Below are 13,466 nucleotides of genomic sequence, written 5' to 3' on the forward strand. Positions count from 1 at the left end.
TTAGCGACGAAAATGACAACCCATCGCCAATAACTCAATTATTTGTGATGATCTACTAACTTATTGTAAAATATAGTTAATTTGCGACGAGTTGACATGTGGCCATTGCATATCATAAAACGTCGCTAAATATGAGACTCGTCGCGAATAAAGACGTTTTACGATGAGTTGACATGTCATCATTGCATATCGTAAAACATCGCTAAATATGAGACTCATCGCGAATAAAGACATTTTGCGACGAGTTGACACGTTACCATTGCATATCGTAAAACGTCGCTAGATATGAGACTTATCGCGAATAAAGACGTTTTGCAACGAGTCCTTATCGTTACTAATAAACTCAAATTTATCACGAAAAGTTTTTTGCAGCAAGTGTGGCTTGTCACGTAATTATTGCGACAACTTAATAAATCGTCGCTAAATATCTTATTTGCGATGATTTTACACTTCGTCATTACATATCGTAAAATGTTGCTAAATATGAAAGTCGTTGCGAATAAAGACTTTTTGCGACAAGTCTTCATCGTCGTTAATAACCTCACGGTTGTCGCAAAAGCTTTTTTGCTATGAGTATTGCTTGTCGCCATTTTTATTACAAATACTAATTATTTGCGACGACCTAATAAATTGTCACTAAATATATCTTATTTGTCGGATTAACAGCTATGGTCAATATTCGTAGCTATTGCCTACATTATAAAAAAATTATAATCATTCATTCATTCAATTACCACCTGCATAATCATTCATTCATTCAATTACAATCACTCATTCAATCAATTATAATTACAATTACAATAACAATAATGCTGAAAATATAAATCTTGGTGAGTCTGTGTGCACTTGCATATGGCCAAGTGCATCCTTCATCCACCATAGATAGAAAATGGATGTGAGTATCAGTAGTCCACTTGCACATCCAACAGCTATACTGATAATTTCTCCTGTGCGTCTTTTATAATTATTTGAGGGTGAACCACCACTAGAGGACTCTGTAACATAAAAACAAAGAATAAGTCAAATGAAGAATGATGAAAACTAAATGCAAGGAAAACATAGAATTCCCCTAATGTAAACTGAATTAATGCTCCAAACAGTGTTCCCACAAAATTTGTTTACAGTCAAGTAATCCAAAGTGGATCAGGGTCACTACGGATCCGGTTTTAAATGGATCATGGTTCTTTTCTTCTTTTTTTTACCCATTTAAAATTCAAGTTAGTCAGAGGTCCACAATGTTAGACCTGATATTTTATTTTTATTTTTTTATTTTTAAGGTTCATGTCAGGTCTCATGTGATAATTTAAATTGGATTAGGTTTGGTTAAGATGGGTACATCAACACATTATGGGACTTAAATATAGATATGTAATAATGCCAAAATCATTTTGGTTGAAAAATCCTAACCCCCGGATTCTTGGATGCTTGTTGAAATCATATTGGTGCTAACATACTATAAATCAACATATTGCACATGATAAGTTGAAAATCTTTAAATAACTAATGATGAAATCAATAGTTTTCCGAGTATATCACATGAAGGAATGAAACAATATACATGAATGGTTAAATGTAGATTGCCCTAAACTAGGACAAATCCAAAACCTAACCAAATACGGGATCCCAAGACAAGAGGGTATCCAAACCCAACCAGATCTGGGTTTAAACACAGTACCTGGAATTGAAAGCAACAACCCAAGCACAACCACTTCATGCAGGTCTAGGTATGAATACACTTGGACTTGACTTGAAACCAACCTGTTGACAAGTTTACTTGAGAGGGAGGGGAACGAGGAAATCATTCCAAATCATGGTCTTAAGACTTGGACCGAGTCCCATGCGACATGTCCGAGTCAACGGACTTGCTTAAACCCAATTTGTTTCAACAACACAAATCACCTCCGACTCTAAGTCGACATGTCCAGGCTGCTGAGACTCAACCATTTAAAACAGCAGACCTAGGGCTGGCTTCAGCGTGGACTCTAAATTGGTAGGGACGAACTGTTAGGACGGTCCTATTAAAAATTTATTTTTTCTTGGCCGCTTGGCCTAGACCTGACTCATTGACAGTCCTACATGTGGTCGCCGAGAATCCAATGATTTTTGTAAAAGAAAATGGACATTTGTACAAAATACGACCTCAAGTGTATGTTGAAGCGTGGCCCCATGGCATGGGTTGTTGACTCAGGCCATTGAGCTGTTTGGCCTCGCCATAGTTGTATCCAGCCCTAAAAATCTCCCTTGAGCTGTTTGGTTCCGCTTATTTGATTATCTGACTACTGGATTCCAACAAATCAAAGGTTAGGATTGTTCAACCAATCTGATTTTGGGATTGGCTTAGTAAACAGTTGAAACCTTGGATAAAGCATCTATGCCTTTATGCCCAAAATTTGTACTAGATCAATACTATCCTGTGAGACTATCAATGGGTCAAACCCCAGGCTGAGGAAAACCAAATTTTTTAGTAGAGCTGGGCTTGGCCGCTGATAGCCCTACAACTGCAAGTGAAATTTCTTCGGTCTGCTAAAAGCCTACGTGTGGAGCTTCGCCCATCCAAATTGCATAGAAGCACGTGTGCAAGATCCGAGCTTTCCATCTAGTTAGGTGTACTAATTAGATCTACATTTAAGAAAAAAAAAAGTGTCACTCATTAGGTGAGCTATAATATTCAAACAAATGAACATTATAACATTCTTTCATCGTCATCCATTTATTTTGAACATTGGCCCACCTCAAGAGGGAAACAGTCCTATTTTCAGGCCAGCGCTTGTATTCCATGTTGTCATCTGTACTTACATGTAGATGGGCAGGGCTCAACACACTATTTTATGTTTTGATTTAGAGGTATTCAAACACATGGCATATCTTAACCTTAACTTCACTTGAAATATTCAACATTGGTCACTTATTTTTCTCCCATTTGTTCTGTTTTTGATTGATAATTTCTTTCTTCTTTTTTTTTTTTTTCAAAAATAATGAGATTTTACTAAAAGAAAGAGAACAAGGGGCAGCTGCTGAGCTAGCAGCGAAACCAAAGGAAAGGAAAAAACAGCAAAAGCTTAAAGGCCAAGAAACATAAGATCCACATCCTTAAGGCCATGAACATTGACTGCCCATTCGATAATCTTCCTTTTAGCTTTAGAAATGACCATTTGAACCGAGGAGTGGATATCACTGAAGCATCTATCATTCCTTTCCTCCCAAATAGACCACCAAATGGCAAGAAGGGCCATTCTCCAAATGCGCTTCTTGACTTTACCCATTTTGATACCATGCCAGTAAGGTAACAAAGAAGAAGAGGGGCCCGGAATACACCCGCTGATATTAAATCTTAGGAAATTTTTTGGCCAGATGGAAGCGACGAACGGGCAATGTAGTAAGAGGTGATCAACCGATTCTTCATTATTCATTCAACATAAGCAGATATTCACTAGCTGCACACCACATTTGCGAAGGTTATCAATTGTGAGGATGCGGTTTTTGCCTACCAACCAGCGCAGATAAATTTGGGGGGGAGAGAGAGAGAGAGAGAGAGAGAGAGAGAGAGAGAGAGATTTAACTGTAAATAAGCTTGATTTCTCCCTGGTCCAGATGAGTTTATCCGCAGTCGACACATCAGGAGTCACCTTTGACATGCAATCAAGGAGGGCCGCAAATTCTGAGACCTCCCAATCGTGCAGATTTCTTATACACTTCACCTCCCAGGTAATAGAGGAGCTAGCGATAGTTAAGCAATTAGATATCGAGATCATCTTATCAGGGGCCAGACAATAGATATTTGGGAAAGAGGTTTTGAGAGGCGCGTCACCAACCCACTAATCTTCCCAGAAGCTAATCGCTGAACCATTTCCAGTCTCGAAATTGATGTTGTCGAGCACGACTTGCTTAGAATGTAAGATACCTCTCCAAATGAAGGATGCCCTATATGCTGTGGAATTTTTGGTCCACCAACCCCCTGGTGACCTTTCGTACTTTCCTTTGACAATATCATTCCAAAGAGCACCATCTTCTATTCCCACCCTCTAAGTCCATTTTCCTAGGAGAGCTTGATTCATAACTTTCAGGTTCTTAACACTGGCACCCCATCTTGAATATGCTTGCAAACTTATTTCCAATCAAGGAGATGAAACTTCTTCTGATTCTCCTTCCCAGTCTAGAGAAAATCGCGTCTGAGGTTGTCGATGCGCGCCAAAACTGAAGGAGGGCATCTGAATAAAGACATATAGTAAATGGGAAGGTTGGACAGGGTAGCCTTAATGAGGGTCAATCTGCCTCCCATAGATAGGTATTGGCATTTCCATGTGGCTAGGTATTTTGTGATTTTAGTAATGACTTTGTCCCACATGGCTTTCGGAGGAGGGCCAATGCACAAAGGGAGACCCACAAATGAAGTAGGGAAAGAGGCCGCTGGATACCCAAGAGAGACACAGAAACTTTTGAGGTCGTCATCCGGTATGTTGATCCCGAAAATCTTTGATTTAGCCATGTTAATTCTAAGCCCCGAAACTGCTTCAAAACACCTAAGGGTCATTTGAAGATTATCGATGATTGATGTATCCGCATCAGTTAAATAATCGTGTCATCTGCATATTGAATGTGAGTGATTGGGGGAGAGACGCCCGGCATAGGAATCCCTTTCAGAATTCCAGCGCTTTGACCTCTTGACAACATTTGTGAGAAGGCCTCGCCAACTAAGAGAAAGAGGAGCAGAGATAAAGGATACCCTTGGCTTATGCCTTGCAAACTATTAAAGGAGCCATTGGGAGCTCCATTGATTAGGACAAAGAAGTGAGCCGAACTCACACACGCAGATATCCATCTTCTCCATCTGTTGCCGAAACCCATGTGGAGGAGGATGTATTGAAGGAAACTCCAATCGATGTGATCATAAGCCTTCTCAAAGTCTATCTTACAGAATACGCTCTTCAACCCGGACCTGTGACATGAGTGAAGGCATTCATTAGCAATCAGCGCGCAGTCGACTATTTGTCTGCTCTTTATAAAAGCACTTTGATTCTTCGAAATCAACTTCCCCATGACCGTCGATAGTCTTGAAGGGAGGATTTTTGCAAGGATTTTATACGGAGCCCCGATGAGATTAATGGGGTGAAAATTAGTAAAAGTGTTCGCGCCAGTAGCTTTTGGGATAAGCGCGATGAAGGAAGCACCGATGCCTTTAGAAATTATGCCTCTCTGATGGAATTCATGTAGAAAATCCCTAACATCCTATTTTTTAAGCTCCCAGAACTTCTGAAAAAATATCATTGGATATCCGTTTGGGTCGGGAGATTTATCTCCCCCCAAAGGAGTTAATTGCTTTTTTTGTCTGTTCTTCTGAGAAGGCAGCCTCCGGCAATCCTATCTCTGACTGGTCGAGAGAGTTAAAGGAGATGCCATCTAAACAGGGCCTGATCCAATCTTCAGCAGTGAGCAGGGATTTGAAGTGGTAAACAACAAGATCAGCTATCTGTTGTTTGTCTTCGATCTGACTACCATCAACATTGATACTGAGAATGGCATTAGCCCGTTGCTGCATATTGGCAATGCAATGAAAATATCTGGTGTTTTTGTCTCCCTCAGCGATGCATCTGGCCCTTGATTTTAACTTCCAATATAGCTCTTCTTCTAAGGCCCTGGAGGAAATGGATTGGATAATTTGGATGTGTCTGCTTAGAATGTGAGTGGATAAGGGCTGTCCTTCAGCTTCCGAGTCGATATGTTGTAATTCTTTAAATAGGGCATCTGAATCTGCTTTCCACTTGTGAAGTTCTTCTTCTTTCCATATTTTGATCTTCTCCTTAAGAAGTCTGAGTTTACAGATCAGCTTATGGCGAGCAAAACCATCAGGCGAGAAGGTAGGCCACCATTTGACAATCATTTGGTGGAAACCGTTAATATTGAGCCATGAGGAATTGAACTTAAAGGGTTTCGGACCCCAATTTTCTTGTTCAACAGCGAGCAATATTGGACAGTGGTCTGATGTGGTTCTTGGGAGGACCTACTGGACAAGAGAGGGGAAGGCCTCCAACCAATCTGTGGATAGGAGAAACCTGTCCAACCTAGACTGAATATGGGAGGTGCGGCCGTTGGACCAAGTATATCTGGCCCCAAATAGGGGAATGTCAATGAGCTCTTGCGCCTGAATCCAATCAGAGAAAGCTATTATGGCCGAAGAGACTCTTCTTTTACGGGAGTGTTCCGCTGCAAAACAGACTACATTAAAGTCCCTTACAAAGCAGCATGGACCTGAGAAGGATAGTCTGGTAGCAGACAGTTCATCCCAGAAAGCTGGTCTGTTAGAGTCCTGATTAGGGCCGTAAACAGCTGAGATTAAACAAGAAAAATTAGAAGACTTATCTTGTAGAATAACAGATACTGAAAATGCGCCAGTGGAAGAGGACAGTAGATCCCATTTGGACGACTTCCAGGCAATGAGGATTCTACCGGAGAATCCCGAGGAATCCAGAGACACTCTTTTAGCATCTTTGGCTTTCTAAAGAGAAGCCAGTAGACTATCGGAAAAAGACAGGACTTTGGTTTCCTGTAAACAAATAACATCCGGATCTTTTCTACTAATGGATTCCTTAAGTAGACATCGTTTCTGCCTGGAACCCACCCCCTGAACTTTCTAGGAAATAATCCTCATTGGGGCACCGAACTTCCCCGAGTGCCCTTATGACCTCCCCTTACAGTGAGTGAAGCTAGCATGCTGGGCTCGGTTGCAATCTTTGTAATTCCCGATTACTACTAGATATGGAGGCCTGCTTGTTAGGAGTTTTGGAAGGAGGGAGAGGTCTTCCTCTGCTTTTAATATACTAGAACAACGCAATGTAATCATCAGCTCTATCGCCATAAGAGAGACCCAGGGATCTCCCGACATGGCCAATAGCATCCCGGATCCATTTCTTGTCTTGGATTTCATCGAAAATCATTTCTCTGGGGTGGAGATCTTATCCATGTCCATCAGTTGTTGATGGGGATAATCAACACACATTTGCAAAGGCTCTGCAGCTATCGCATCGGCGTAGACATCTTCTTGAAAAAAGTGATGGGGCCCATCTCAGACCAGTCCCGCGATGCAGGTACGGATGCGGTTGGAGTGGTAGGAGGAGATGAATAGGTTTGAGATTCCGAACACCAGCTATCAGTCTGAAGGTTGTCTGCGAAGGTCTGACCAAAGGGAGATGGGATCTGTGAAAAGTTAGTATGAGAAGGGGGGTAATCCGGGTTAGGGGATTGATGGGGTGGCTCTGGGGGGATGATAGCATTTGGAGAATCAGATACAGTTCCTGTCGCTAGGGCGATAGTACTATGAAAGGGTCGGGTATAGATCGGGGCTAGACCCGGAATGGAAGACTCGATATCTGAGAGGGATAACAGTCTCGGGCTGGCGGTGAGGGCGTGTACTTGCTGATGTGACTGACCCTCCTCGAGATTAGCAGCTGCCACATGCCCATCACTGGACGAAGCAGTGTGTTGAACGGCGAGGTGTCCTTGAGTGGGAAAGTTAATACGCAGACAGTGATAAGTCTGCAGCGTACACTTGTCATCACCTGTACTGGCTTCAACGTCTGATCCCGATGCGAGAAATCTACAGTGTGTGTTCGCGTCACGTGAGAGCACCTCGAAGCTTCTCGGTTGCTTTTTGCTGAAGGAAGAGGTGGCTTCTCCCGTATGTAAAGGCAAAGCTTCAACAATCTTGCCACGTGGATCTTCGATGAACTGGATGCAGGCACGAGGATCAGAGCTTGAAGAAGGGATGGCGCTCATCGCATACTGTGCTCCGCAAGTGTATTGACAGCCAACTTCGTCAGCAGTCATCTTCTCTGGGGACACTGCCGAAAATGTCTCGTGGGGGTGGGGACCCTCTCTCTCCAGAGATCACCCCACATGGGATATCCCGCTCCGGCATCTCCTTAACAACCGGGAGATTGATGATCCGGTTGTCAATCTTCAGTTGCAACTAAGGTGGCAACGGGACACCCTTCTTTCTTCTAACTCTCGCCCTAATGACCCCAATCTCATCGCCAGATCTCGTTTTGGAGTCCATTTCAAGGAGGAATCCCAGCTTAGAGGTAGTGGACATAAGGAATTCATCATACCAACATTCGAGCGGAATGTCCCATATGAGAACCTAGATGTTTTCCATTCCAAACAAAGAAAATTCGTCCCATGACATAACCTTAACTACAGGGCCATGAGCATGCAGGTGACCCACCATTGTTAGCATCTCATGGTTCAGCCTAGGAAAAACTTTAACCCAGAGCTCATTGTATCCCAATGGCTTGATGATATAATTCCTTGGTCGAAAGCCAGTGCATGCCAAAATCCATTCTCCAACTTCCAAAAGAGGTGCACCTTCTTTGGTTTTGATCACGACTGACGTAGCCAAGTCAGCTCTTGTTTTATCGAATAGGGCCTGGTCAACAGAGATGAAGGTTTCATGAAGAGGGACCTGATCTTCCACGCATCCTCGACTATTAGGACCTTTAGGTTCTACTTCCATAGGAAGCGGGGAGATAGGCTTGTCTGTAGATGCTTCCCTATGGAGGAGGACGTCCTTAAAGGAAAGGCCAGCATCGCTCCCTACCGATCCCCCTCGGGCCCTGATGGATTTTGATGAAGATGGAATTTTAGCTTTCTCCTTGCGGGGATTCAGGATATCACCATATTTCTTTTTTCACTATACTGGGTAGAAGTTTCGACAGAAACCAACTGAGAACTTCCCCGAACAGGTCCGAATCAAGCCCTTTGCACCAACATCTTCTTGCCACTGAAGCTTACACCATGCAACATATTTACAGCTCTAGCTAGCTCTGCTTCACTACTTATACGAACGAGCGTAAAACCACGATATCACCTAGTCCTTCTTTCTCTAGGCATCACCACATCCATGACAGCTCCCGCCCGACCGAAGATCCTCTCAAGGTTGAGAGGGAACCATCCAATGGGATAGCCTTGTACAAAAATGGTAGGGTATGAAGCGTATTTTCCTCTTCCAATCCCTTCAAGTGGTCGTTTGCGTCTCCTGGAGTGAATTTGTTTCCACTACCCATCTTCTTCTCCGATCGCGCTGTCAAATGAGCCATCTATTCCGTTATTGCCATACTCTTCGTCGTCAGATTTTTTCCCGCTGCCTTCACCATCGTTGCCGTCGATTGCCGTCGTTGCCTTCACCATCATTGCCTGCCCCTCAAATTTTCACCTCATCAGCTACATTTGGTGGTGATGGGAATGAATTCAGAGGCTCTACCACTTCAACCCCTAAAGTTAGAGCACCATGTTTGATTGATAATTTCTATTACAAAAGCAGGATCATTACATGTTCTTAGGCCACAACACCTATACGGTAGTGGGGCCTAGTTTCTGCCATTGAAGATCTATGCAGCTCTTGCACAGTAGACCTGAAAAACATATGTTGTGATTGGGACTATTGATTTGGTGAGCCATATATGGATGGGCCAGAGGCTAAAAATTGCAGTGATCAGATGGTTCTACCCATCCAATTGTCGGCTTTGGCGGTTGAATGTCAACCATTGCTCTGTTCCGAGCTAACCCTTCCTTTTGCAGACCATTGTTCAGATAGCTACAACACTCCGATCCAAGTCCATATGGTGGCCCACCAGATCAACAGTATCAGTCACCACATATTTGTCATGTGTACTATGAAGATGAGCTTCATATTAGCATTCCCTCCTTATGTAAGGTTATGCAGACCCACTTGAGAAAAACCATGATCAAGGTCCCCACTCTGAGATTATAAAGCAACGGTAGCCGTTAGATATTCTAACATTGGTCAGAAACATCCCACTCACAAGCTTCACACAAAAAACTAGTCATCTCTCCGTCACTAACAGCAAGCATCAATGGCTACTGAATTATCCACTATCGATAGCAATGCATACAGATATATATTACAGATATACAAAGAAGTACTAATAATATCAATTCAGAAATGAAATTACCTGCGTTTTCCGCTTCCAATCTTCGATGGCCGCTTTCACCATGCTGTCCCGATCACGAGGATCAAAGGGGCGAGAGTGCTAACAGTAAAGTAGGAAGCATGCGGAGCGAAAGTCAAGCATCCTGCAATTAAAAAACCAACTTCAATTCTCCAAATCCACAACCAAAAACACCAATGGGACCCCAAATTCAGACAAAAGACCCCATCTTTCAAGCTAAAAACCTCTAACTTCAAGTCCCCTCTTTCTAACAAGAACCCAGAAACCAAACACCCCTTCAAACAAAAAAGGTCCAAAAAACAAAGATTCAGACAAAAAAAAAAAAAAAAGACTCCCAACTTTCAATGCCAAAAGCCTCCACCAACAAAAAACCTCTTAACCAACTCCTTAAAAATCCAATCTTTCCCACGTTCCACTCCCTCAAAGGCCTATAAAACATCAAATAAAGGGACCCAATACACAAAAAACACAAACAAATCCAATCCCCTCAAGAAACAGCTTCTGTGCATGGAGTCTTTGACCAGACTTTTTTTTTATTTTTTTATTTTTTATTTTTTTACCATTGACTAGTCACCACAAAGATGAGAAAAAGGCATCTATAGCTTAAAAGAAAAAACCAAGATGAAAAAATTGCGGGAATTTTTCAAAAAGAAAAAAAGAAAAAAAGAAAAAAAAAAAACGAAGACTAGTTCTAAGTAAAAGAGAATCGCAGAAGTTGAATTGATGAAGACCACTTGTTCTTTTGATGTGGCCATTGTCTTTGGAGCATTGGGAAGGACCTTGTGGCTGCACTTCATTCTTATCCATCTGTTCTCATTGGTTTTTGATGTAGGAGTTTCTAGATTTCATGTATTAAGGCCATTAATAACAAATCATTAAGTGCATCAAAGAATAAACTAAATTGGAAATAAACATAGAAACAATAGATTTTATTCTTTCATCCAATATAACCTGCTCCAATCACTCCAACTGTCTGCCCTTTGAGTAAATTACCAGCAAACCTATTGAAAATAAGAACCCAATTAATGAATTTATGTTGGCTACGTTTGGGCTGCATTTGGATGCACTAATTAATTGAATTGCAAAAATCCACTAGACACAGTGAAATTGACAAAATTGCAATTAACTTCCTTGGTTCTACAATGAAGGCAGCACCAAAATCCAATTATGTTAGTTTTCAAGTTGAACTTGTAATACAAAGATGTTAGTTTCCAATTAACTTGAGATCACCTAATAGTTCCCAAGTACGAAAATGAGAACTTTAAGGGCATGGAACTTGCCTTTGCAATATACCAGTTATCTTTTGGTACAAACACAAAAGCCTGCCACGAATTGTCTTCCTGTTGCCCAGGTGAATTTACCCAATTCTCCGTGTATATCAGCATTCAACAAATTGCATAATTAGCCATTGCATGAGAAATACATTCCTGGCTCTCTTTTGGTCATTGATTTCTTTTATGAGTGGAGAAATACTTTTCTAGGCCTTTTGGCTAAGATCGAGTATAACATCTCTTCTTATCAGTTGCATGGGTGGTGGAAGGAGAAACTTACAGTAGATATGTAACATCTCCCATCTCCTTTGAACTTCAAGAGAAAATAAGGTGCACCGGAACTGCAATAACATAAGGAGATATTGTGGTTTTTGGATGCAAGACATGGATTCCATGATATTTTTATTGTGAAAATAATTTCTTGTGATGTTTGGGATCCAGTGAGTTTTGTTATGGTAATATAAACATAAGAAGAAATTCAACCCCCTGGTGTAAAAGGTGTAGGTATGGTGAAACACGTGTATGTATATAGAGTGGGGGCCTACCACTGGGCGGATAAGGCTTGCTACTGATTGGAGGAAGAACCGGTGAGGAGTGTTGAGCCGACCCAAGCTCACCAGCGGCTGTAAACTCTTATACCGGTGGTTGAGCATCATTCCCTTTATTACTGGCCCACCCACTTCGATTGGCCTGATTTTTATTTTTTTTGTGTGTGCCATCATCTGGGGCAGGTGTTTCATATCAATAGATAGGATGGCATACACAACATGGTGGGTCCTCTATGAAAATCAAGGGCGGGAATCCCATCTTAGCCGTTCCTACTTGTGTGGCCTGCCTGAGTCATGGATAGGCCCGTGTTTTTTTGGCCCATGGCCAAATGGCGTGCAAGATGGTTGGAATGGATTTTATCAGCACATCATGGTGGGCTTTACCCAACTTGTTTGCTATAATATAATGCAAGCGTTTGCACTTGATGAGTTCATACAATTTCATTGACTTCAACTACTGCTAGAATGCACGTACGGGCATGAATAGAAATCTATGGTTATCAATACTTCGAATTTCAAACTTTCCTAACACATACCTTCTGTGCTAATCGTGTTCATTTGATTTGTTTATGTGCAACAGAGCATCATTTACTTTGTTCTTACAATCGTTCTTGGACTCTTACCTCCTCAAAAATTAAACTTAATCATAATTAAGGGATGGTGGAGGAGGTTTAGAACAGGTCATCATGGAACTTCTGAGAGTTACTTGGAACCACTTCTTAATTCATTCTCCAAAAATGTTGCTCTTGAAGTTGATGAGGATACAGATGTACAGGCAGAAAGACAAAGGATGCTTTCAGGTTCTGTTGATAATGCCATAATCTATTTATAGAATCTCTGGAAGGTACCCTCTTTATGTTCAATATTTTGATTTTAACTTCTGAGAGAAATTTAAGCTTTTCATAAAGACTCTTCAAATTTTATAACCAGCAATTTTCTTGGATTTCAGATTTACCCTGGAGGAGTGAATCACCCTTCAAAAGTAGGGGTTCAGTCATTAACTTTCTCTGTTCAGCATCCACGGAGTAAAAGGAATGCATAAAAAAATCTTCTGTTGCCTTTGTTTTTTCAGCAGTTATGCTTGCACTCCGAGAACCGAATCTGTCATTTGTTAGGGAGGACCAATATCCAAAAACTTCATCTTAGCCAAAGCTACTAATGAAAACAGGGTTAAGAAAAATGCAGACTGAATCAACGGATCACGCATGAAAGATATGAAACATCAAATATACCATCATCAGCATTGTAGTAACAAATGAACTCAGAGAAAATTTAGGACTGATCTGATTTCAAATGCATCTGATGCTAAGTAACTAAAGAGACGAGAAAGAAAAGAATCTTGAAGAAATCATGGCCAGAAATGAGAATGTATGTATCACGCATGAAAGATACAAAACATCAAATATGCAATCATCAGCATTGTAGTAGGACTGATCCGATTTCAAATGGCACTGATGCTGAGTAACTGAAGAGATGAGATGGAAAAGAATCTTAAAGGAAATCATGGCCAGAAATGAGAATGTCGCCACACAAATGAGATATCGAGTGAAGAAAATCAAAGAAAAGCAATTAGATCTAAAGACTGCGAAATGGCTCAGATCCCAATACATACATAAATAAAGATGTACACATGAAATCTAATATACATATGTAGTAAATTGGGAAGTTTCTATTAGAAAAGTTTT

General features: G+C 41.3%; 1 protein-coding gene across 3 annotated transcripts; it reads right to left on the reverse strand.

Annotated features, from left to right (window-relative positions):
* Window positions 1-659: 659 nt before the first annotated feature.
* On the reverse strand, window positions 660-11,792 carry LOC131237147 (uncharacterized). Of its 3 annotated transcripts, XM_058234816.1 has the most exons (4): window positions 10,914-11,792; window positions 10,697-10,800; window positions 9,966-10,043; window positions 660-993 (listed from the first exon to the last, which is right to left on the reverse strand). In XM_058234816.1, exons 1-4 carry the CDS (start codon window positions 11,017-11,019, stop codon window positions 796-798), a joined length of 486 nt encoding a protein of 161 aa, XP_058090799.1. In that variant the 5' UTR covers window positions 11,020-11,792; the 3' UTR covers window positions 660-795. The 3 variants fall into 3 exon arrangements, 1 of the variants encoding a protein (XP_058090799.1); XR_009167068.1 differs by lacking the exon at window positions 660-993 and having other exon boundaries at window positions 10,013-10,086; XR_009167067.1 differs by lacking the exons at window positions 660-993; window positions 9,966-10,043 and adding an exon at window positions 10,050-10,209.
* Window positions 11,793-13,466: the final 1,674 nt, after the last annotated feature.

The sequence above is a fragment of the Magnolia sinica genome, chromosome 2 (assembly GCF_029962835.1).
Source record: "Magnolia sinica isolate HGM2019 chromosome 2, MsV1, whole genome shotgun sequence".
NCBI classification, from domain to species: domain Eukaryota; kingdom Viridiplantae; phylum Streptophyta; class Magnoliopsida; order Magnoliales; family Magnoliaceae; genus Magnolia; species Magnolia sinica.

Coding starts and splice junctions, on each gene's coding strand:
- LOC131237147 (XM_058234816.1), bottom strand. CDS start 11,019: ATGCAGCCCAAACGTAGCCAACATAAATTCATTAATTGGGTTCTTATT. Junction 10,044..10,696: donor TGGCCACATCAAAAGAACAA/GTGGTCTTCATC, acceptor CTTTACTGTTAG/CACTCTCGCCCCTTTGATCC. Junction 994..9,965: donor ATTGGAAGCGGAAAACGCAG/GTAATTTCATTT, acceptor TATGTTACAGAG/TCCTCTAGTGGTGGTTCACC.